This window comes from Mercurialis annua, linkage group LG1-X (assembly GCF_937616625.2).
Source record: "Mercurialis annua linkage group LG1-X, ddMerAnnu1.2, whole genome shotgun sequence".
In the NCBI taxonomy this organism is placed as follows: Eukaryota; Viridiplantae; Streptophyta; class Magnoliopsida; order Malpighiales; family Euphorbiaceae; genus Mercurialis; species Mercurialis annua.
The window spans coordinates 44,319,028-44,346,074 of record NC_065570.1 but is presented as its reverse complement, the minus strand read 5'-3'; the positions used below and the strand labels follow the sequence as shown (position 1 = coordinate 44,346,074).

Below are 27,047 nucleotides of genomic sequence, written 5' to 3'. Positions count from 1 at the left end.
AGCAGAATGCACTACTATAGATCAGTAAAAGCTGGATATGCCAATTTATTCCAGTTTTACATGTTATAGTTAGAATCAATTTCTATTTCTTATTCGTCTGGTTCGCTGCCTCCTAGATTTCCTTCCAATTTTTTTGGCAAACCAATGCCGTTTTCTTCTAGTGAACACATTCCCACCAATAACTCCAACTATAATCCCACTCCCATACCCCATTGAAACTACAAACCAATTTATTTTCTCTACAGATTCAGAATCTTCATCTTCCATAACTGCTGGAGGTAACACTGGCATTTCCGCATTGCTTTGTCCAAGTTTCCACCCACAATCCTGGATTTCCATCATATGTGTTGGCTTCGAAAGTACAAAATTGATTTCCTTGCGGTATAGGCCCTGAAAGTTGGTTGAACGACACAGAAAATGACGAAAGGGTAGTGATTTCTGTCAGCATCGTCGGAATCTGTCCGGAGAGCTGGTTTTGTGAAAGATCCAAACATTCTAATGCTTTCAAATTTGCCAAAGAAGATGGTATTGGACCTTGAAGAATGTTTCTGGAAAGGTTTAGCAACTGAAGGCCTTTAAGATTTCCGATCATATCTGGAATCTCTCCTTGGAATTTGTTGTTGGAGAAATCAATGCCGAGCAGTATATCAGGGATCTTCATATAATTCATTTCCAAGCCTTTGTTGTACAATGTCATGGAGTAATCATAGTACCCAAAATAAGAATCTGCATAGGAATGATTGGGCATCATATAATCCTGCATGTATGTCATGTAGCTTGTGTTTCTGACTTTCATGGCATTCCAAATGTGAAGCAATTTGGATGGAAGCTTTCCACTGAGATGATTATAGGACAAGTCGATGACTCGAAGGTCGGAGAATCCAGTGGCAACTAAATTCTCCATTGTCCCGTAAAATTGATTAGACCTTAAAATCAGAATTTTCAAGTTGGGAAGAGAGCCAAACCAAGAAGGAAAAGCATCAACAATTTGATTGCTTCCAAAATCAACCATCTCCAACAATGAACAATTCTGTAAGGATCTTGGCAGTGGACCTTGTAATTGATTGTGGCTCATACTGATCATTTTCAGCTTACATTCATTTCTCCACATTGACGGAATGGTTCCGTGAAAGCTATTTCTTTTGAGATCCAATAGTGATAAGAAATCACTAAAGTTTCCTAGACATTGGGGAAGCTTGCCACTAAAATTGTTAAAGGACAGATCAAACATTTCAAGGGAATTTAAATTGCAAATGGAAGGTGAGAGTTCACCTGACATTCTGTTGTGGGATACTAGGTAGAATGAAGTTGATGATGGTGGCATTAGAAGAGATCCTTTCAGCATATTATACCTAAGGTCTAGAGTACGTAATTTAGCCCATCGAAGAATGCTTGAATCGTTATCAAAACCAGTTAAATGGTTATGTGAAAGGTTCAAATTTTGCAAGGATTTGAGACCTGCCCAAGATGGAATTTGGCCGTGAATATTGTTGGAGGAAAGGTCTAGAAATGCCAACCAATCTAATTTGTTATGTAAGAAGCTAGGAAACTCAAATAAATTGCAGGATCCCAATCCTAAGATAACCATATTTTTAAAGGTGACATTTGATTCAGTTGTGGTGATCAATGATAAATTATAATTATTTGATAAAGACAAAGAATATAAGTAATTAAGTTGAGAGAATACAGTGAAGTCGAATGTGCCAATCAACTTATTTAAACTAAGGTCAAGCATCCTAAGACCGTTGAGGTCAAATAAACTGGTAGGAATTTGCCCTTCCAATTTGTTAGATGAAAGGTCCAAGTGAGACAGGAAGGTAAGATGGCCAATGTGTAATGGAATTTGACCAGATAATTGGTTGGATGATAAATCTATACTTGTAAGATGGGTGAGGTTCATAAGGCTTGATGGGATTGGACCAATGAGTTTATTATTATACATATGGAGATGAGAAAGTTGAGTGAGGTTCATGAGCCAATTAAATGGGATCTCACCCTTCATATTGATTCTGTTCAAAAACAGTTGAGTGAGCTTGGGGAGCTTACCGATCCAGGTAAATGAAGAAGTCGTTGGAGGGTGAATGTTGAAGTGATTTTGTGAGAAGTACAAATAAACAAGCTTGGTAAAATTACTGAATGTGGGCGAAATCTGATCGGTGAAGATACAATAGGTGATGCGGAGTGATTTCAAGTGGACAAGGTTTTCAATGGAGGAAGGGATGAAACTGCAGTCAGATAAGGCAAGCTCTTCCATGTAGATAAGATTTCCAATTGAAGTAGGCACATGTGCAGTTGAATTTCTTACAGAACGGGAATTTGTTCCAGTGAGCTTCAATGACTTAAGGGGACTCCCAAACTGGAAACTCGGGAAGTCAACTTTAAGATAAAAGTTGTGAGAGAGATCAAGAACTTTCAGATTCGGGAGTTGGAAAATAGCAACAGGAAATTCACCTGTCAAACCACACAAGTCAAGTCGGAGAGATTCTAAAGACGAAAAATTCGACAGGAGGTCTGGAACACTTGAAGAAATGCGCACAATTGAGAGATGAAGTTCCTTCAAATTGGTCAACTGTCGAACCATATCACTAAAACTAGGCTTGTGGAGGTTCAGGCCATAGTTGTTAGATAGATCGAGGGAAACCAAGTTGGATAGATTCAGGAGCTGCGATGGGATTTGGCCAGAAAAATCTGAATAAGAGAGGTTCAGATAAGTCAGACTCGAGAGATTACCGATAGATGATGGTATTTGAGACGGACCGAAGCTATTGTATGCTAGATTAAGGCTTCGAAGGTGAACAAGGGCGAAGAGGGTGGAGTTGAAGTTGATAGAAGCATTAATACAACTGTTACTGAGATCCAAGCTTATGACATGATTACTTTCATTCTCACACCCTACGCCTTCCCATAAACAGCAATCACCTGATCTTGATGAATTCCATGATTCAACTTTGGAATAATCAGAACGAAAATAGCAGCTGTTGGTTCTCAAAAAACTATCTTTGAAATGCAATAACGCAGACCTCTCATCATCGTGGCAGCTTGCTTCATAGAAGAAGAAGAAAAAGATGATATAAATGCTGCCAAATTATATAGTATGAAAAGGAAGATGGTGTAATTAGAAGAGAATTCCATAGCTGAAAAAGATAATTTTCTCTCTTTACAAATATTGCTACTATAAAGTTCAACAGGGACAATTTTAATGTCATGTTTATACTTAGCACTTTGAATTCCATATAATGCGTGTATAGTTTATTAGTAGAATTCATAATCAATTTTATATTCTAATTCCATAGAAATTAATGGAATTTGCAAATGAATGTCAAGACGAAATCTAATTAACAATTATATTTAAAAAGAAGTCCAAGTTATAATTTAAAATTTAAAATTTATGAAATGATGAATAAATGCTTTATTTAATTTAAAAGACTTATGAAAATTATCTATTGCTAGTAATTTTAAAAATTAAAATAAGTGATTTATTTATATTTAAATTTTATAAAAATACTTATTTGGTATGTATTTTATTCCAGTTGAAAAACTATAAAAGTTACCTATTAATAATAACTTTTAAAAATAACTCCAAGTTGGAAAACTTCATTGGTAACTCATGAGAATTCTTCTCAATTATATAACTTTTTTTTAAATAAATTATATAATTACTAATCGCAAACCCTGCGCATTTACACGGAATCATATTAATATTTATTTAGATAATAATTTTATTAAAAGAAATAAACACAATAATAATAATAATAATAATAATAAACAAAATTTATAGTTTGTGAACTAACAAAATATAAATTTATTATAATAACTCTACTAACTAATTATTTTAATGTCTCAAACATTTACGAGCGGAATTTATTCTACTTAATATTTTTAAAATCACCTCGTTTTGCTAATTTTGCTATTGGTTGTGTCAGTTATAACTTATTGCTATTTTTAAAAGCAGTTTGAATTTTTATCATATTCCGTAGCCATATCACAAATGAAGACGTGTGATTTTAATATCAAATGTGTGAACATGTCACTTTTGTTTTGACAATTGAATAATCTTTCGTTAAAAAAATGAGCAGCTACAGGTATAAGAATTTAAAAAGGGTATATAACCGTTTCTAATGACCTGACGAGAAATAAGATGTAAACCTTAATTTGCAGATTGCCTTAAAAAATAAAATTAAAATTATATAAATGCTCTACCACAATAAGATCCAATCATTCTCTGTCTAACATAAAACTCACAAACTTTTCATAAAAAAAACAAATAATCTTTCATAGAGAAAGAATAGCAAACAAACAATCTTTCATAAAAGAAACAAACAATATTTAAATAGGGATTGTATTTTTAATTTATAAACGTTGATTATATAATTTTAATTTAATAACTATTATTATTGAGATAAAATAATCATTATTTTTACTCATATATAGTAATTAATCTATGTATTCTTAAATATTGATCATTAATAATTTTATTGGGTTAAATGCAAATTTCTACACCATCTTTAACCTAATTTGCAATTACAACATAAACTTTAAAACTTAGCAATGTCAGTAACCAACTTTACACTTTTAGCAAATCGATACACCAAACTCGAAAAACACTAACGTGGACATTGTAATAAACCGCCATTTGTCGTTTTATGATTGGTCGGTGTACCAATTTGCCAAGAAATGAAAGTTGGTTACCGATATTGCCAAGTTTAAAAGTTTATGTTGTAATTGCAAATTAGGTCAAAGTTGGTGTATGAATTTGCATTTAACCCAATTTTATTTTATATAATATAAAATAAAAATGATTTATTTAAAAAATATCATATTTTTATTTAGAATATTATGTATTTTTAATTTAAATAATTTATATTTATAAAAATTAAAAAATCCAATTGAACCCACTGGTCCGCTTTTAAAAACATTGCACTTAAGTAAACAATGTTTGATTAAAATATGTTTAGTCCTATATGACATGACATATTTGTGTTGAAAAATTAAAATATTTCTAAGAATAACTAAAATTGACATAATAAATAACAAAAGTAGGTAAATCAGATTATTTTAAAAATAGTAATCAGAATTGATCTCATTTACAAAAGTTTGACTATTTTAAGACATTGAATTTTTCAAGTATTGAATATTTATGGTATATGTTTCTCATTTTATATCTTTATTAATTTGTTTCTCGGAATTTACTCTTTATCATAAAGTCTTTATATTATTGTTTTTGCCAAAAAATACATTGAGAAGTTTCAATATTAGCTCTTTATATTTTAACATTATAAATATTAATTTTTAAAGAAGGTTGAAATTTTATTCTTTTGGGAAAAGTGTCATTTATGCCTCTATAGTTTGACTCCAGGATCAATTAAGTCCTCAATGTCCAGAAAGGTTCAAATATACCCATAAAGTCTTAAAATGTTGACAACCAGACCCCTAATTTTGACGCATAAATGAGACGTTAGGGGCTTGGTTATCCAAATCGGGGGCCTGATTGTTCATTTTCTAAGACATTAAAGGCATATTTGAATCTTTCTATACATTGAGGCTTAGTTGATCTTAAAGTCAAACTTTAAGGGCATAAATGACTCTTTTTTCTATTTTTTTTATACAATTTTAATTGTGTGTAGAGACATAAATTTGAATGATCTGTAAAAAAAATATAACTGATTTGATTGTAATTTTTTCATAGTTATTTATGACTTTTATTAAATTGATTAAAATTCTATACTATAGTCATGTTACATTTTTCTACTTTTATGATTACAAATCTAGTATATACGGTAAATTCCAGAAAAAGGTTGTGGTTGTGGGTTATAATTGTTATAAATTCTAAGCGAAGGTTGTTGTTTGTATTTGTTATGAATTTCAGGTGAAAGGGAAGATTTATATTTGACAATCGTTCCCAGTGAAATGAAACATATATAACAATTTAACCAACAATTAATAAAAATCAAAAAAAATGAAATTCGATATAAAATTATTCTAAAAATAAAAAGGAGGAAGTATATTTTTATAAAAAAAATAAAAAAAGAATAATTTATTTGTGCCATTGTTGTATATAAAAATAATATTTAAATAACCATTTCTTTTGGTTAATAGACATCCCCCCAAAAAAATATTGTAAAGTAATGCTGAAATATTATTCTAGTATACTTTTAGTTTATTTAATAAAATCTGTCAGTTTAACAATTAATCAGTTTATTTTAGAGTTTAGGGATTCAAGAAGATATTAAGAATTATTTTGATAACTAAAGGCGATATAAGCATATTTGGGATATGTTGAATAAATGATTGATTGAACTTGTATGATTTTAAAATGGATATATGTCATAAAAATTCATTAATTTTATATGTTTTTTCATTTTAATCACGTCCTTTAAAAATCGGCATTTTCATATGCCAACTACCAATTTTTTTCTAATCCACTCACCGTTCAAATATCCGTTGAAAATCGCTGAATTGGCAACCAAATAGTGAAATGTCAGAACGAATCGGATAGTGACACGTCAACAATTTTTACTAGATTTTTACTCGGTATATGGATTTGAATAAAAAATATGGTAGTTAGTGTATTTTATTTAACGATTTTAAAACGGCGTGGTTAAAATGAGAAAACGTGTAAAGTTTATGAATTTTATAACATTACCCACTTTAAAATTACGGTATATTTGACAAACATATTATAGCTGTGAGTATATAAAAATAGAGTTAATGTATAAAATTACATCTTTACACGTTTTTTCATTTTAATCACGTCCTTTAAAAAATAGGCATAATGTCTTAAAAAATCCCGACCTTTTATCCTCTTTTCAATCTTATTCTGATGTTGAAATCTGGTCAATTTTACCCTATTTCACATTTTTTTGCTTCAATTGTTTTCTGAAATATTAAATTGACGTCTTTTTCATTTGAAACAAAATAAAAAACGTTCCCATGTCTAGCATAGAATAAATGTTTATGTTTATAGATTTAATTAAATTAATTAAAAATTTAAAACATTTTTAATTTGATTTAGTTACATATAAAATCACCACTTTTACACGAAATCTCAAAAATAACACCTTTAAAATGTGTCAAACCTTTCATTTCTTTTCAAAAACAACATCGGCACATTTTTTGGTAAAATTTGCTGACTTGAACACCATATGAGAGTGCCACGTGTCATGCCACGTCAGTAAAAATGACAATAAAAATTGCTGATATTGTTTTTGAAACGAAACGAAAGGTGGTGCCTTGAATTGACACGTTTTAAAGGTCGTGTTATTTTTAATATTTTATGTAAAGATGGTGATTTTATATGTAATTAACCCTTTTAATTTTAATTTGATTTGATTGTGCACTACTAAAAATCGGTGATTTAGCGATGGAAATTAGCGACGAATTCAATTTTCGTCGCGAAATCACTTTTTAGCGACGGATTTAACGACGGATTCAAAATCTGTCGCTAAATCGTCATTAAATTGGCTAGCGACGTATTTTAAATCTGTCGCTAAATCCAACTATGAATAGCGACAGATCTAAATCTGTCGCCAAAGTCCGTCTTAGAGACGGAATTTAGCGACACATTTAAATCCGTCGCTAAAATATGTCATTAGCGACAGACTTTGGCGATAGATTTTAAATCCGTCGCCAAAGGCAACTTTTAGCGACGGATGTTTAATCCGTTGCGAAATTCCATCTTCGGCTATAGATTTTAGCGACGGATTCAAAATCTGTCGCAAAAAGTCCGTTGAAAAAAAATTAAATAAATATTTTATAAAACTTTATAATTATTAAGAAAAAATAATAATTATTTTTAATTAATATAATATTATTTAATTATAATATTATTTGAATTTAATATAATTATTTATGAAATATATTAAAATAATTGTTATTTATTTATTTATAAAATAATTATTTAAAATTACTATTAATTATAAAAAATAATTATCTTAAAATATGGGAACAAGTATTTGTTATTTTTAGTTACATTTAAATATAATATACATAGATATACAACAAGAATCTGAGTTGGTATAAGTGGAGCTGCGCGCGAGAGAACTTCAAAGTTAAAGAACATTTAGTGGGCGCAATGAGAAGAATGGGTGACCTACTGGGAAGTTTGTAAAAATTGTGAGTGGGCAACGGAGGGCGAGGGGTGGGTAATGGAGGGCGACGGGCGAGGGGTGGGTGACGGAGTGCGAGGGGGTGGGTGACCGATTAAATAATAATTTATTTTTACGATTTTTTTTTAATTTTTTTAATTTAGCGACGGATTTTAATCCGTCGCTAAAATCCGTCGGTAATTAGCGACGGATTCAAAAATCCGTCGCTAAAATCCGTTGGGAATGCTTTAAAATTCCGTCGGTGAATTTTTTGGTCCGTCGCCAAACAATTTGCGACGAGGTTTTTACCGTCGGCAAATTCGTCGGGAAACATTTTCCCGACAAATTTCCTGCTTTCAGCGACGGAAAAATCTGTCGCTAAAAACAGGCTTATTTATACTTTTTTAAATTGAAATGAATCTAATTTTATCTTTAGACTTAGTTAGTTGAATGATTTCATCCTTTAAGTTAACAAATTGTCAAAAATTGAAAAACTAGGGTACAGTTAAAACGAAAAAAAGCGAAATAGGTTAAAGTAATCTAATAATTCTCGAGTCTTTCCTGCACAAAGAACAAAGTAAGCTCAAAAGACCTCAGGCTGGTGTTGCCTGAAAGTTGCTCTGATGCTTAAGTTAGTAAGAGTTTTCTGGTAGATAATGTTGGTAATAAGTGTTTAGGGCCAAAACAATGAATACATCCTTAAGCATCGTTAGACTTCTATTTATTGGGCCTCCTGTGTCCAGTTACTTTGCTTTAGATCGTGGTTTGTGCCCATGATCTTCCATCGATTCAGGGCCACGTTTCCTGATAATTCCGCTTAGTGCGTGAGATGGATTAGTGCGCCTTTCTACTTCAACAGGATGGCGAACTATAACTGTCAAAGGGCGAAGCCTCTATTTTAACTCGGGAGAACCTTAACACAGGCGTTCTTGAAGGGTCTCCATGCGAATCAAGATTAGGAGGCGTAGCCAGGGGTTCAAATTTTTCTAGGTCAGTATCAGATGTTCCCTCCTCCCCAAGGTCATCCGAGTCAAAGACTTTGGGCAGTTCTTTCGTCGTTTCAAATTTCAAACATTTTGACGGTTACTCAAATTATAAAGAGTCGTGTCTCTTCATTCCTTGTAATAAATGCCTAATCTAGGAAGTTGCGCCACGTTGTCACGCACTCAAGTGCTTAACTACTCTATGTTCATATAAAAGGAGGTAAATAAATTCTTCCTTTTTTATCATCATTTTGCCAATTTCGATCCTTTCTTCTCATCTGTTTCTGCTCTGTTTGTTGCCTTCTTAGGGTTCTTTTTCAACAAAGCTTTCGTCCTTCATTTACAATAAGTAAATATGCTTCCTTACTATTTGTTTATCGTGCTTATTTCTTGTTTTTTCCTTGCTTTTATATCTCTCTCCCTCTCTTCTTTTTTTTTATATATATAAACTTGTCACGACCCATTTTCATGAATCGCGACCGGCGCTAGGGTATGGGTATGGTTGTACCAAAACCCGTAGCTAGCCTTGCGGATAACCAATTTATAACATTTAAAACAATGTAACTGCATAAAACCACATGCTCGGGGGCAACCGAGACTTCAGCCTAGTCTAGCAGTACGTAAAGCAATATATATATTTAAAGTACGCTTATCTCAGAATAATCTCCAACAGTATGACAATATAATATAAATACCATAAACACTGTAATCATGCCAAAAGCGATAAAGTAATAGTTGGACCAATACAACAAACAATAGCCAATACTATAAACGTAAGACTAAGACAAGAATAATATGAAACTACTACTGCGGTCTAAGAGTTTAAAATAGTTCGACTCTTTTATTCTGAAAATAAAATAAAAACCTCTGAGAATGAAGAAATGAAGATCGACCAAACGCTCAAATCATAAACCTAGAAAATTTGGGAAAACAACAGGGTCAGATTTACTGAGTAGAGTTTATATAACCATTTACATTTATTAAGTTAAAAACCTTTAAAACGTTTAATAAAACATTTTCATTATGGATTATCAATGAAATCCTAATCCACAAATCTAAATCCATTGTCGTGTCGGTGAGACGTATCTCAATAACCGATCCCCGACTATCACTTAATAAATAGTGAGCCCAGGAGACGTATCTTCCACCGGTGCCCTCACTAAGGTGAGACGTATCTCAAACCTACCTCAATACCATAATCATTACCGGTGCACACGCAGTCCCGATGATGCCCATCGAGTAGCATGTTCCAAATCAAATCCACAATGCCGAAAACAGTTCAAAAGCTACTTATACACACACACACATATATATATATACAAAATAATACATTTGCTTAATAAAGAGGTAAATAGAGATATAAACTCACTGCTTGCTAAATCCACGTGATCTTGACAAGCAATCTAACTCTGGTTCGCCTCTGAAGTACGAACAGTCGACGGGTCTAAATAAAATATTAAAATCATAATTAAAATCAGACCCTAACTCTAAAGAGTACTAGACACCACGTAGGACTAGCACAACGCAAAACCAAGTCACATTTAATAAACACTTATATTAAATGCATTCCAAATATAACCCAAGTTATAAAATACAAATCATGTAAACATATTTAAAATGGTACACAAAATAATTAAATAAATCCGAGTTAAAATCCATATTAGTGAGTCAGCCGAGTTATTAAAAACTACCAAGCTTCTTCCTACTTGTTGGGCGACCACAGTCTAACCCAAATCAAAACTTTATTAAATTTACAAACCCGAGTTTATAATTTAGATACTTGATAAATAATTATCTATATTAAAATAGAATTTAATATCTTATAATTCAAGTAACCCAAGTTACAACCGAAACTTAATTATTTTAAGTCTATAAAAGTTTAGGGACTAAACTGTACTTTAGCCAAATAGGGACTAAACTGTACTTTAGCCAACTAAGGACTAAAAGGTACTTTAGTCAAATATAAAATCAAATAAATTTCTCATTCTTAATTTATTAATTAGAAAATCAAATTAGAAGTCCAAGAGTTATAACTTTGCTAAAAAGAATAGCTTTAGAAACTTTTAGGGACTAAATCGCCAATTACCAAAATAGACATTTCAACTAAAATTACCTATTATTACCCGAGTAATTATATTAATCTAAGTTATAACAATTACGTATATAAATTTTCTAATTAAAATCAAGTTATTATCGAAACCAAAAGAAATTAACTTAAGGGATTCATTTGATTTAAGCAAAACAATTGAGTGATCAAATAAGCCTTTTCACCATCTTCTCCCTTTCAAACAAAAGAAACCCGCCATACATAACCCTTTCAAACAACCTCCATTATTAAGCTACTGCCAAGCTTTAACATCAAGAATTCAACTCTAAAAACTTAATCAAAAACTCAAGACTACAAATTAATCCATATCATTAATCATAATCTAACAATAACTCATAAACCGTATCAATTCCTATGCTAAAAACAAACAAGAACCAAAAACATTACGGAAACTTCGGTGTATCACAACGACAATAGAATTGTTTAATCCGAGGTCCAAATCGTGTCAAGTTTAAGCAAGGATTAACTACCAAAACCTTAAAATCGAAATCATGTAAAATCAAAAGGAAGAAGTGATCGGCAGAAAACATGTAAATCAAGAACAGTGAATAAAAAACCCAAAACGATAAACTTGCGGCGATTGAAACGGGATTGATTACGTACCTTTTTGCAAAACCGAGATAGGGAAACGTAGGTACGTGAGTCTAGAATGTCTGGAATCAAACGGTTCTGATTTCGATTAAGAAACGAGTAAGAACGAATCAGAAAACCGAAAGACGTTTCAAAGGAAAACTGAAATTGAAAACAACATACCACAGAATTTTCTGTCAACTTCGGGAGAGATTACGGCTAGCGATTTCTCAGCGAAATTGAAAGGGAAAGACGGCTAGGGTTTGTTTGCAGCGTGATCTAGTTTTTTCATTTAGAAAACAACTTTAAATAACGAGTGGAAATAGGCCGTAAATGAGTTCGAAGTGGGCCAGACGAGAGGGTCCAAAGGGTTAATGTGAACGGGAATCCAAAACTTTCTTTCTTTATTTTTAATTAAAAAAATAAATGGCTGAACCAATAAAATCAACCCCAATTCAAACCAACTCGAATCAAACCGCTATCATCGATGTTACTTCGAAACGACCAGAAAATTATCGGAAATTATCGAAAAAATAAATGTAAAATTTTACGGGATACTACATTCTCCCCAAGTAAATAAAAATTCGTCCTCGAATTTAACACGATAAGCAATTACCACCAGAACAACACGTAACACAAGTAGAAATCATAAAAGTCACAGAATCAAGATATCGTACCTCATGGGAAAAGAAAAGGATAGCGATTCCGCATATCCAACTCGGTCTCCCAAGTAAACTCCTCTACAGAATGATTGCGCCAGAGAACTTTGACCATTGGAATCTCCTTGTTCCGCAATTTACGCACCTGCGTATCAACAATCTCAACTGGCTGTTCCTCATAGGACAACTCCTGGTCAATCTCAACACTCTGAGGCACAATCACATGCGAAGGATCGGAAATACACTTTCTCAACATAGAAACATGAAACACAGGATGTATTAACGACATGTCTGGCGGCAGAACCAAACGATATGCCACAGCTCCAATCCTCTCTGAAATCTCATAAGGACCAACGTACCTCGGTGCCAACTTTCCCTTGACACCAAAACGAACCACGCCTTTCATAGGCGAAACCCGAAGAAACACAAAGTCTCCCACCAGAAACTCGATGTCTTTTCTCTTCGGATCAGCATAACTCTTATGCCGACTAAAAGCTGTCTCCAACCTCCGTTTTATCAACGGTACCTTCTCTGAGGTAATCTGAATAATCTCAGCACCAGACAACTTCCGCTCGCCGACCTCTTCCCAGCAGATAGGAGATCGACACTTGCGTCCGTACAGAGCCTCATAAGGTGCCATCTCAATGCTCGCATGGTAACTGTTGTTGTAGGAAAACTCAATCAACGGCAAATGAGTATCCCAGCTATCCTGAAAATCAAGAATGCACATCCTGAGCATATCCTCCAATGTCTGAATTGTCCTCTCAGACTGACCGTCAGTCTGAGGATGAAAAGCTGTACTGAAATCCAAACGAGAACCCAAGGACTCCTGTAACGCTTTTCAGAACCTCAAAGTGAAGACAGAACCTCTGTCAGAAACAATCAAAACCGGTACACCATGCAAACTGACAATCCTGTCGATGTACAACTGAGCCAACTTCGAAGCGGGATACGGAACTTTGATCGGAAGGAAATGAGCTGACTTGGTCATACGGTCAACTATCACCCAGATGGAATCGTACCCCTATCGAGTACGTGGTAAACCAACAACAAAGTCCATGGAAATCCGCTCCCACTTCGACTCTGGAATAGGTAATGGCTGCAGATAGCCAAAAGGTCTCTGATGTTCCAGCCTCACCTGCTGGCAAGTCAGACACTTGGAAACGTACTCTGCAACATCCTTCTTCATTCCGCTCCACCAATACGTACCCTTGAGGTCATGGTACATCTTGGTAGATCCCGGATGAACACTGTAAGCTGATCTATGCGCTTCCTCCAAAATCTGATCTCTCAAACCATCCAAATCCAGAACGCACAGTCTAGAACCAAACCTGAGAACTCCATCAACAAAAACAAACTCGGAATTCCCATCCAGATGGATCTCATCCATTATTCGTTTCAATTGTGGATCCTCAGCTTGTAAAGCTTTAATCCTATCAATCAAAACTGGCTGCACCTGTAGCTGTGCCAACAAACTACCATTCTGAGAAACCTGAAAACCGTAGCCCGAAGCTATCAAACCATGCCACTCTCTAACCATGGGTCTACGTCCAACCTCAGAAATATAGGCCAAACTGCCCGAAGACTTGCGACTCAACGCATCGGCTACCACATTAGCCTTACCAGGATGGTACTGAATAGTACAGTCGTAGTCTTTCAGCAACTCTAGCCACCTCCTCTGTCTTAGATTCAACTCTCGCTGATCAAAGATGTACTTCAGACTCTTGTGATCAGTGAAAATCTCGCAAGTCGCACCATACAAGTAGTGCCTCCAGATCTTCAGAGCAAAAACCACAGCAGCTAACTCCAAGTCATGTGTAGGATAATTCACCTCATGCTTCTTCAACTGACGAGAAGCATAGGCGATCACCTGTCCATGTTGCATCAACACGCAACCCAAGCCAATCCGAGAAGCATCGCAGTACACAGTAAAACCCTCAATGCCAGAAGGTAACGCCAAAACAGGAGCTGTAGTCAGAATCTCCTTGAGCTTCTCGAAACTTGCCTCGCACTTGTCGGTCCACTCAAACTTAACACCCTTCTGTGTCAGTTTAGTCAAAGGTGCAGATATCCGAGAGAAATCCTACACGAACCTACGGTAGTAGCCAGCTAACCCAAGAAAACTCCTGATCTCGGTAACTGACCTCGGTCTCTGCCAATCCATAACCGCCTCTATCTTCTTCGGATCAAACTTGATCCCATCCTTCGACACCACGTGTCCTAAGAAGGTAACATGTTCTAGCCAAAACTCGCACTTTGAGAACTTAGCATACAACTGATGCTCTCGCAAGGTCTGTAGTATAGTCCTCAAGTGATAAACATGCTCTTCCTCACTCCGAGAATAAATCAGAATGTCGTCAATGAAGACGATGACGAACTGATCTAAAAACGGCTTGAAAACCCGATTCATCATGTCCATAAACGCTGCTGGTGCGTTAGTCAACCCAAACGACATGACCAAAAACTCAAAATGCCCATAACGCGTTCTGAAAGCAGTCTTAGGCACATCGACGTCCCGAATCCGAAGTTGATGGTACCCGGATCTCAAGTCAATCTTGGAAAAGCATTTCGCACCCTGCAACTGATCAAACAAGTCATCGATGCGAGGAAGGGGATATCTGTTCTTGATGGTAGCCTTATTCAACTGCCTGTAGTCGATACAAAGCCGAAAGGAACCATCTTTCTTCTTAACAAACAGAACTGGAGAACCCCACGGAGAAGTACTCGATCTGATGAAGCCACTGTCCAGTAGTTCTTGTAACTGCTCCTTCAACTCCTTCAGCTCAGCAGGAGCCATCCGATACGGCGGTATCGAAATAGGACCAGTTCCAGGAACAACGTCAATGCAGAACTCGATATCCCGATTAGGTGGTAATCCAGGCAACTCCTCTGGAAAAACGTCAGTGAACTCATTCACTATAGGGACAGTGTTGATACTGCCCACCTCAGCATCCATGTCTCGAACCACAGCTAAGAAAGCTTGACAACCCTTACTCATCATCCGCTTTGCCTTGATCGCAGAAATCAGATTCTTCGGTGTCTCCGCCTTTTCCCCTTGAAAAGAAAAGGGTAGATCACCTGGAATCCGAAACTCAACCGACTTCCCTCGACAGTCGATCGAAGCATAATGGCGCGCCAGCCAATCCATCCCCAAAATCACGTCAAATGAAAGTACATCCAAAACAACTAAGTCAGCACGTAATTCTCTTCCATGGATCACCACGGAACACGATGGATACACAACGTCCACAACCATACAGTCAGACAAGGGAGTAGAAACAGATAAAGGTTCACACAGACTTGTTGGTGTTACACCCAACTTAGCAGCAAAACACGTAGACACAAAAGAATGGGTTGCACCCGCATCAAATAAAACAAGAGCATCTACGAATGAAATCTGAAGAGTACCTTGCACCACTGCGTTAGATGCATGAGCATCCTGAGGAGTCAAGGCGAAAACTCTGGCCTAACCCTGACTCTGCTGCTGAGAGCTCTGCCCAGTACCATAGCTGCTAGAACCTCTACCACCGTTGCCACGGCCTCCAAAACCACGCCCTCCAGAACCTCGGCCCCGCTGGCCACCAAAAGAAGCAGCAGGTTGGGAAAACCCTGCTGGTGCAGAGAACGCTGGTCTCCGACTCTGATAGGATGGCTGAGCGACGCTAGCTACCGACATCTGCTGCCCAGATGCCTGACACTCTCTAGCAAAGTGACCCGGCTGGCCACAAGTAAAACAACCTCCTGGTGCTAAACGACACTCGCCCGGATGTCGACGTCTGCAATTCTGGCAGAAAGGAAAACTAGCACCTCCACCGTTACCACGCCCAAAACTGTGGCTGCTACCGTTGTTGCCTGAACTATAGGTGTATGGCTGATAACTCTTCTTGACACCCCTCTTCTTGTTCTTGTACTGAGAAGGTGCCGATTGGTAGCTACCACCACCACTCTGCTGTCCAGGGCCAGAAGACTTCTTGGTCTGAGAAGGACCAGAAATATCCCCAAACTGCAATAACGAGCTCTCCATACGCCGAGCACTGTCTACTACGTCTGTAAAGTCTCTGCGTGTCTCGGTCAGCAAACTCACAAAATCGCGCCCTAAGCCTTTTATGTATCTGTTGTTCACCCTTTGCTGATCTGTCTGCAAGTCCGGAGCGAACCGACCCAACCTCACGAACTCTGTCGTGTACTCGGATACCGACCTATCATCCCTAGTAAGTGAGAGAAACCTGTCTCTATGACCCTCTGTCACTGAAAACGGCAAGAAGAAAGCTCTGAATCTCGCCACAAACTGAGCCCAAGAGATGGTAGCCATGTCAGCATGGACATAGCCACGAAACCAGTCACCTTTACTTTGTTTTCTTTCAATAGCACCATGACATTATAATTTGTCAATTGCAGCATATTTCGTATTTTTACGTCTCAATAGCACCCTAATGTTTAAAAAATAGATGATTTTATTATAATAAGGATTACATTTTATAAAACAACCAAATTTAAGGGTCATTTTGTATCTTTTTCTACTTGGCTAAATTCAAACAAGCCCCTTAACTTAAAATACACTCAAACAAGCCCTCTTCTCCACTAATTTAAAAAAATAAAGAAAAATTTTGTATCTCTCAGACATCTTTTCCGGAAACTTCCCCGACCCACTGCCACTTTATGTCACTGCCGCTTCCTATCATCGTCATGGAAGATCAACAGATGCTGGTTTTCTATTGGGGAAGACGAGCAAGGAAGACCAACAGATCCAGTCTTCCATTGGGGAAGACGAGCTGCTCTTCCCCAAGGAAGACTATATTTGTTGGTCTTCCTTAGGAAAGACGAGATTGTCTTCCCCAATGGAAAACTAGCACTGGTTTTTCATGGAAGACGACCAACTCGTCTCCGGAAGCGGGTGGTGATACTGAGCGGTTTAATTTATTTATATTATTTTAATTTATGGAGAAAATGGTTTGTATGTATAATTTAAAACATCATATGATATTTAGAACTTTTGAAAAATATGAAGGATTTATTTTGAACTTATCCAAATGAAAAGAGTTCAATTTCATGTTTAGGGTGCTATTGAAACGTAAAAATACGAAATGAGCTGCAATTGGCGAAATTACAAAGTCATGGTGCTATTGAAAAAAAGAGAGTAAAGGTGAGTAGTTTTTGAGTGTATTAGCCAAAAATTTAATATGTTTAGAAAATCAAAACCCTAAACACTCATTAATGGTAGTATATGAATGAAACTTTTCATGGCGAATCAAAAGTGTTATAACCGCTTTGATATCAACTGTAAGCGAAATACTTTTGTAAACACAATAATTGCAAGATCTATAACGCAATTTATGTCACGACCCAAAATCTCGAGTCAAGACCGGCGCTAGGGAATGGGAAAATTTGTTCCAAAACCCTTAATAAGCCTAAAAGAAAACAATGCAAACTTCTTTATATATTTTCTTTCCACAAATTTTAAGTTTTCCATGATTAGATCAAAGCTTGTAAACATACTTTACATAAAATGTTCAACGTTTACAAAACATCAAACATCGTCTATAAACGACGTAAGGAAACTAGGGTCTTACTGTGTAATCTCACATGCCACATAGCCCTGCCATAATCACATCAAAAACAAACGGTTTTGTAAATGCATATTCAAAACTTATACATATCAGAGTTTTGCAACAACATAAAACCATTTCATGATACCACATAAACAAGTCACTGGGCAACTAGGTTTTGACACTATTATATTAGGTCTTGACACCCCTACTACAGCTCTAGCGATCAACATTGTCTTCTATACATACTGCCAAAAGGACGGACTTCTGAACTAGGATAGAAGTCCTACATGCCAAAAGATTGTTACCTTAAAGGAAACACTGTGGGTGAATCAATCGAGACTGAGTGAGTTCATAATTTACAAATGAGTATGCAAAAAAAAAAACAATGCATAAACAATTTTACACATGCATCCAAATACAAGTCTCCGGATGAAACCCTAATCCTCAAGTTAAATCCTCATGATTCCAAATTGATTTTGAGCATGTACTTGATACCTATATCATAGTCCGTATGGTTCAGTCCCGAGATAATTCAACCGAGTTATCTGACCATATAGTATAGTCCCGAGATAGTTCACGGAGTTACTTGTACTATTTCTTATATCCCACATATCATGCAAACAAACAAACAAACCCGAGATAGTTCTACCGAGTTACCTTCTAGCATGAGTCCCGAGATAGTTTAACCGAGTTATCTCATACTAGATAAAACCACACAACATCAAACTCTTGCACTGATGAAGTAATTCAAATTTTTTAAACTTAACTGGTGATCACGCAGTTCCTATTGCTGCTCAATAGGAAAGCTTGTTTAATCGAGTCTATATTGGTTTTAAACCAATGATGTATGCATTTTACATAAGACATTTTGGCACTGAATAATTCTTATGCGATTCATATAAATAGTTTGCATTTAAAAGTAATACACATTTAATACGTCAAATGTAAATTTTTATAAACTCACCACTTGTTAATCCTACTTTTCTCGATCAACTTTCTGTCGAACTTGTGGAGCGCCTTTCGTTTGTCGATTGCCTTGTTGGATCTAAGTAAGATACAAACAACGTAGGTAAGAGTCTAACTTAAAAAAACTTATAGACTCGAGATAGAACACATACTTAACTTATCACGTTAGTCGCTTCTAACTTCTATATCAAACTGACTTGATATGACGTATCGTTATAGCAATCTCATATTGCTATTAAAATGTATTCTTGATACATTTTCCATCTCACAAAACCATATTTTAAAACATTTCAAAACTTAGTTTAAAACGTTATAAACTTTCATCGCAAAACCTTTTAACAAACTTTTTTAATCTCGAGATAAACTCACACTGTCAAGCTATCGTTTTAACCGTCAAAACCCCTCCCCCTCTTCCCCATAGGGACTGCCCTTGCAGCCCCTAGGGGCTGCCATAGCTTCCTTGAGCTCTGCTCACGGCGGTAATTCTTCCATGGAGGGCATAATTCATTGCCCACCAAGGCAAGGGGCATGGCTGCCCGAAGCTTAGGGTCTCTCACACCTGAAATTGATCTCAAAAATTACACTAAACATGCCAAAGATTCATCCTAAACCTTAAACAATCCGTAGAAAATCAAAATCATAAACATCAATACAAAACCTAGCTTCTTACAATCATCACAACTCCATAAAATCTTAAGCAAACTTCAAATTAATAGAGGTAAGTCCTTTACTTTGGCTTTGAGATTGTTTTTCTCCAAAAAAATGAACTTTGGTGAGCTATTCCTATGATGATGGTGATGGTGGTGTGTTCGGCTAGGAGAAGAGAAATGGTAAGGGTTTTCTCTTTTTCCTTCTTTCTTATTTTCTTATTTCTTTATGCTATCTTATATAACAATATTAGATTGAAAACATTACCCTTATACCTTATGCCTAAGCCACATCACCATTACTTATTGGTTACATGTCCAATTTAACTCAATCATAAAACTGTCATGTTTAACTCTTAAACTTTTATCGAAATTTTTTATTTCCGGACACCCGTACTTATTCTAATTAATAATAGCCCTTACCTCAGACTATTACTAAATCCAACATATTTACTAATTAAACTCTTATTTACGAACCTAAATTGCTCAATTTGAATACAAAATACGCTCAAACTAACCAAAGACTTTTCAAGATTATTACAATTTAATTCACTCATAACTACATACCTTAATTCATGCTTTCAAACCTTAATGAATAGATTCAATATAATGTTTAATGCAGAAACCTTCCTTCTTCGATCAATAGACGAAATTCTCGCCTTTCTTTCTTCAACTGTTCTTATTTTCTTGATGATAATAAAACTACTGTAACTTTTGTGTTGTACATGTATATTATCTTTATTCTTTTAGTGACTTTTATAAAAGGAGAAGTGAAAGGATTAAAACTCTAATTATAACTCTTAAATCCAACAACCATCACATTAGGCCAAGATTGTTATAATTAAAAGAAAATTACATAAAATACTGGAAAGGGCCAACTTAATTTCAATATTACAGTAGAATGTTTCTTTTTTGACAAATACAATGTTAACCTTTTTTTTTTCACTTGTAAGATTTCCATTTTACAAAAAAGCAAAGAAAAATAATAGCCCAGCCAATTATTAATTTGTGTGTTCTCATGTCCCAACACCTAATCTAATTTCCTATTTTTATTTCGCACTCTTTTCTTTAGATCAGATTAAATTTTATTTTAAATAAATACTCTTTAAGTGACTGGAGGGTATTAGTTAATTTAATCAAATGTTAGGAATAAATAACTTTTTAAAAGTCATGTAGTAAGTAATACTAGGGAGGAAATAGTAATTATCTCTATATTCATTTGAAAGTTTGAGATTGTAGTAAAGAAAATAAGTGGATTATGAGGATGTAGCAATAAAACATTTTAAGAAAATTTAGGGATTGTTTGGTTCAACGTTTAAAAATCAGAATAAAAATGGAAATGACAATGAGAAGAAATGGGAATGAGAATGATTGTTTTTATATCTTGTTTGGTTCAAGAAATTAGTATAGGAATAAAAAGAGGTATTGGCGAAATAAATCTCAACGTTTCACCTTTTTAGCGATTTAAGTCTGACGTTTAAAATTTTACGAAACAAATCCTAACCTTTTCAATTTTTGTAAATTGTAGCCCAAGTTCTAATTTCAGCCATTTTGTCATCTTTTTCAAGCTACAATTTGCAAATATATGAAACGTTAAGATGTTATTTGCAAAATTTTAAAACATTGGAATTTAATATACCAATAATATGTCTGCCACATCAGCAAATTATGGGCTTGGGCTACAAAATGCAAAAATTGAAGGGCTTTTTATATAAAATACAGGATTTGGGCTAGACTTTACTTTTATACGGCCCAATTCATATCTTTACTTTTCACACCACAATTTTATGAAACCTAACCCTTTTTTTTGGATTTCTTTTTTTTTTTACCGTTTTCTTATTTTCCTTCTCAATTGGCGGTTTCTTCATTCTTCTCCGCCATTTTCGCTTCTCTTCTCCACGATTTTGTTGTGCGTTATCTCCATTACTGCACGACTCCTCTTACTTCTCTCATTTTCATCTCTATTTCATCATTATCTCAACCGTTCTTGCTTATATAACAGTAAATTCTTTTGAGTTGTGAAAAAAAATTCACGATTTCTTCTCCTTCGCTTCCGCCGTTCCGCCTCCGCTGTTGCGCCTCCGCCGTTTCGCCTCCATCGTTCCGCCTTTGTCTCGCCGCGCCATCTTTCTTTTATCTTTTTAATTTTAGATCTGAATTTTTTTTTCAGATCTGTAATTTGTTTATCTTTTACTGTTGATTCACCATTAAACATGTATAAAGAGTATCTTTAAAGAATCTAATACTTATTTCATGTTATATAGAATAATTTTGTGATTTTATATAATAAAATTCTGTTATTTCTGCATTTTTTTGTGTTTTGTTGTATTTCTGCGTTTTTTCATTCTGCAGAACGATTTGTTGATGATGATTGATTGCTGAATTATTGTAATGTTACAGTGTTGTTGATTTTATGTTGATATCATGTTGATATCTACTGATTTTTTTTTATTTTAACATTGACAAATAAGATAATATTGTCTGTGAAATAAACTTTCGTTGGATGAAATGAAACTGTATCATAGCCGTCTTTGTCGAAATTTAGTTAGGGATTAGAGGTGGAACGCAAAACAATTATACAAGTGATTTTGAAGAAACTGTGCAGCTGTAAAGAGAATTGAGGAAAAAAATATATTTTGAAATAGATTTCTTTAATTTGTGAACTGTTGTGTTGGTGTATATTTAATATATTATTATTTTTATATGTAAGAATAATTTTATTTTTTCATTTGAATTATTTGTTTTTTTATATTGTTTTGATTACTTACTCTGCTAACATATTTATCTGATTCATTTATTTTAAACATTTTGTACCTTTATTGTTCTTTAGTAGAATTACTATTATCATATTAACTAGTTATCAACATAATGTCAACATGATATCAACAATTAGTGCTAATTTAGTCAAGATGTTTGTAAAATGAGAGCATCGATTGATTTAAGCCAAAAACAATCACCATATTATCAAAAACATGTCAACAGCTCATCAATACAACAATTTAAGACTAATTTTACTTTTCTTTAGTATATCAACAACATGTCAGCATAAAATTAAAAATCAAAAAAAGTTAAAATACTTATCAACATAATGTCAACAATAAATCAACAACGAATCAACAATTAATGCTAATTTAGTCAAGATGTTTGTAAAATGAGAACATTGATTGATTTAAGTAAAAAACAATCAACATATTATCAAAAACATATTAATAGTTCATTAATACATCAATTTAAGACTAACTTTATTTTTCTTTCAATGATTGAAAAATCAACATGTTATCAACAGTATATCAACAACATTTCAACATAAAAATTGAAAATTAAAAAAAGTTGAAATACATATCAACATAATGTCAACAATAAATCAACAACGAATCAACATAAGGAATAAAATATAATATAATTTTTTGAAAAATTGTGACAATCGATAAAAAAATCAACAAGAAATCAACAACTTGTCAACATGATAATGCTAACATATTCTTATCTAATCTCATTTAAATTTTGTTTTTTTTTTAGTTTATTTCACGCACAAAATTATCTAATTTGCTAATGTATTTTTTAGAATAAATTTTTTCAATGTTAAAATTAAGGAAATACCAATTGATTATCAACACAAAATCAACATAAAATCAACAACACTGTAATATTATAATATTTCAGCAATCAACCATCATCAATAAATCGAACTGCAGAATAAAAAAACACAGAAATACAACCAAACACAAAAAAATGCAGAAAGAACAAAAATTTATTTCATATAACCATAAATTTATATTACATAACATGAAATTAGCATTATATTTTTAAAATATAATCTCTATACATGTTTAATGGTGAAAAAACAGTAAAAAAATTATAGATCTGAAAATAAAGAAGAAGAAGAAGAAGAAGAAAAACAATGAATAAATTATAGATCTGAAATCAAATAGATGACGGCGATGAGTAGAGGAGATGATGGCGTTGACGAAGATGACAACGGAAACGATGATGAGAACGATGACGGAAGAGCGGAGAAATAGAGGACGGCTCAGCGGAAGATGGCGAACGGTAAAAAAAAGAGAGGAAGATGAACTGAGAGAAAGAGATAATTGAATGATGAAGAGAGAGAAAATAATTGAAATTATGATTTGTATGCTGTTAGGGTTTAATATATGGAGTCCGTATAAAAGTTATAATTCAGTCCGCACATGGTAGTTTAGAAAACCCAAATCTGCACCCGTATAAAAGTTAAAAATTTGGCAAAGTAGGTTGTTTGTGTAAAAAGCCCAAAATTGAAAAGGTTAAGATTTGTTTCATAAATCTTTAAACGTTGGGCTTAAATTGTAGAAAAAGTGAAATGTTAGGATTTATTTTGCCAATACTCCGAATAAAAATATGTAATAATGTGTAACTTTTTTTAAAAAAATTAATATTATTATTTTTAAATAAAAAATATTTTTCTTATTTTTAAAAATTATATTATTAAATTTTTTTTTCTTAAAGTAATATTTTATTTTTTAGAAAATAATTTTATTTTTTTCAAAAATAATAATTTTACTATTAAAACATTAGTTAAATTTTGATTTTCATGGGAATGAAAAGTTCATTTTCATGGGTAGGGACATGGTTTGTTTGAGAAAATTACAGATACATCATAAACACGCTGTATTTATTTTTTCAAATGGTTACTCTTTGAAATGCTTACATTTTTTTTATCACTTTTTGGTTTACAATTAATGACACATTTGGTTTATTCATTTCACAAAATATTTTCTACTTCTAAACCTATGATAGGTGTCCCACTTGAACATTGAAAAAAGAAACAAATATAGGTATTGAACATTGAAAAAAGAAAGAAATTTAGGTAATCCAACTGTTAATAAATGTTTTAATTTCCCCCATCTTCATCTTTCCTATTTATTATTTTCATCAAAATTGATATTGGTTTTCGTTTATTATTTTCATCCAAATAATTCGGAATCAGATCTAAAGGGTTTTTTTTTTTGAAAGGTTTAATTGGCTATTGTTTATTGGTGAATTGTGGACCTATTTTGAAAGCAACAGTGAGAATGGGAGTAAAAACAAAATTTTGATTTTTTTGGGAAATTAAAAATGATAGAAGATATATAAAAAATATATTCCTTGTTAAAATACTTCTTCTTCTCCATTCCACAATTCATCTTCCTCTCTTTTTGTAAGTATTCTTTTTTTAATTATAATTGTAAGAATTGAATTGGGTAAAATATGTTTAATTATGTGTCACGACCCAAATTATTGAGCCGAGACCGGCGCTAGGGAATGGGAGTGGTAGCTCCAAAACCCGTAGCAAGCCTAAAACCACTAATAATTTTTCGCATTTAAAAAAATATAATATTGTACAGAAAACGTTTTCAGAAAACTCTTTTAAATAATCTAATGTTAGATATTAAAATATCACATTGGAGTTTACATTCAAAACTAATTATTTGAAATCAATTCATCCATCTTATATAGACACCTACTGACTACTGCAGCTCTAGGAACTCATACTTGTGCAAGTCTAATGACTTCTGGCACAATGGAGATGGTTTGTCTGATCCGACTCTGCTTACCTGCAAACATCAGAGTGAGGGGTCAGTATTTGGGAAAATACTGAGTGAGTTTGCAAGTTACTTATAGTATTATTAAAATATAGCGTTACACGCTGAATACATATATAAATTTATGATATAAGCAAACATTATTAATTTCAAAAGTGTGAGTCCAACTCACTAGATACGGGGACTTCCAGACTACACCGTAGCCGAGTGCTCACTCGTATCGAAATCATAAAGTGTGAGTCCAAATCACTGGTGGCCCAGCCACTGGTGGGCCCAGCCCACTAGATACGGGGACTTCCAGACTACACCGTAGCCGAGTTCACTCTCGTATCGAAATCATAACATATTATACATAGACATATTTTAATTCTTAATTATAAAGTCAGATACTCTAGACTGACTCACCAATGATCATGCAGCCTATTGACACCCAATAGGTAGTTGGTCTCTTTGGACCGCACATTAGACACTTATCTCCAAAACAACGAGTACAACAACATTCATATAATCAAATCTATCAAACAAAACAGCTCATACGAGCAAATCATATAGATACGAGATATTTAATAACATTACTCATAATATAAGAAAATAACTTTCATAACAATAATACGCGAAAGTAAATTGCCACTCACAGTGACCGCTATTCCTTATATCCGAACGTAAACTCCAGGAGACTGGTCCGTCAATCCTCGTCGAGCTTCTTGGTTCGTCATACTCGTAGCTCGATAGTCCTTCACATCTATCATAGGATTCTATCGTTAAAGCATATACTTAGAGAATCATATTCTTAAAACCTGCACTAGATACTTAACACGACAAAAGCACGAAACATAACCGCAGTGCTCCAAACGTATCTTTCTCTGTAGATATCTATTCATATCTTGATTACTTATCATGCTAATGTTCATTGCTATAATGTCTTATTGATATTCATTTTAAGACATTAGTCAGAGTTCTACACCCGTATCATGTCATCGGAAGCCAATTTTCGTTCCCGGAAGTCCCCCGGAGGTTCCGGTCAAGGTGGGGCACGTCGTGCTAGCTTGGCACGTCGTGCCCTTCAATTTTCATGAAGGGCACGTCGTGACCTTCCTTGTGCACGTCGTGCACCCCTGGTGGTGCACGTCGTGCACCCTTGTGGTGCACGTCGTGCACTTCTGGTAGTGCACGTCGTGCCCACTTCGGGTACGATGTTTCCGACGTGCTCTAGACCATTTCTGAGGCCCCAAATCATCCAAAACTCATACCAAGTCGCATCTAACTCATATAAACACTTAACTTATCACTTTACACCTCAAACGTATCAAGAGTAACTCGATTTATATCCGAACGATTCAAACGTAACTTTTCAAACGAAACAGCCACTAACTCAGCAAATTTCACCATCAAAACGAAACTCTTACCTTGATTTGAGGATGTAAAATGATAGAGGATCCTTTCCTCGTTCCGTGGCCGCGAGAATCGCTCAATTCCGAGTCCGAACGAAGGAGTTATGTCGATTTTAAGTTTGATCGCGTCGCGAAACTATGTCGCACGTCGTGAGACATAGTCGCACGTCGTGCGACACCCCTAAACAGGTCCAAACATCATCTCGACATGCTCCTGACATCCCTAACTCATTCCGACATAGTTCTACATCAATATAACACAATATTCAACTCAATAATCATCAAAAACGTCAAAAACTACATGATTACGATAGATTCGATCCGTATATAACAAAACAGCCCATTAACTTCCAATTTCAGAAAACCAAACCTCAATTTTACCTTGATTTGTAGTTCATAGTTGATTGAGGATCGAATTCTTGATCTAACGGTGCGAGAATCACTCGATTCGGACGAGAAACGGCGAAACGGCGGCGGATCGAATCGATCGTCACTTTTCTTCATTTCCTTCATCTGATTCTTCTTTTCTT

At 34.5% G+C, this 27,047-nt stretch overlaps 1 protein-coding gene across 1 annotated transcript; it reads right to left on the bottom strand.

Annotated features, from left to right (window-relative positions):
- Positions 1 to 256: 256 nt before the first annotated feature.
- Positions 257 to 19,865, bottom strand: LOC126670781 (receptor-like protein 6). The gene is made up of 5 exons (XM_056104527.1): positions 19,842 to 19,865; positions 19,589 to 19,610; positions 19,310 to 19,477; positions 8,998 to 9,133; positions 257 to 3,077 (listed from the first exon to the last, which is right to left on the bottom strand). The coding sequence occupies exons 1-5, from the start codon at positions 19,863 to 19,865 to the stop codon at positions 257 to 259; spliced, it is 3,171 nt and encodes a 1,056-aa protein (XP_055960502.1).
- Positions 19,866 to 27,047: the final 7,182 nt, after the last annotated feature.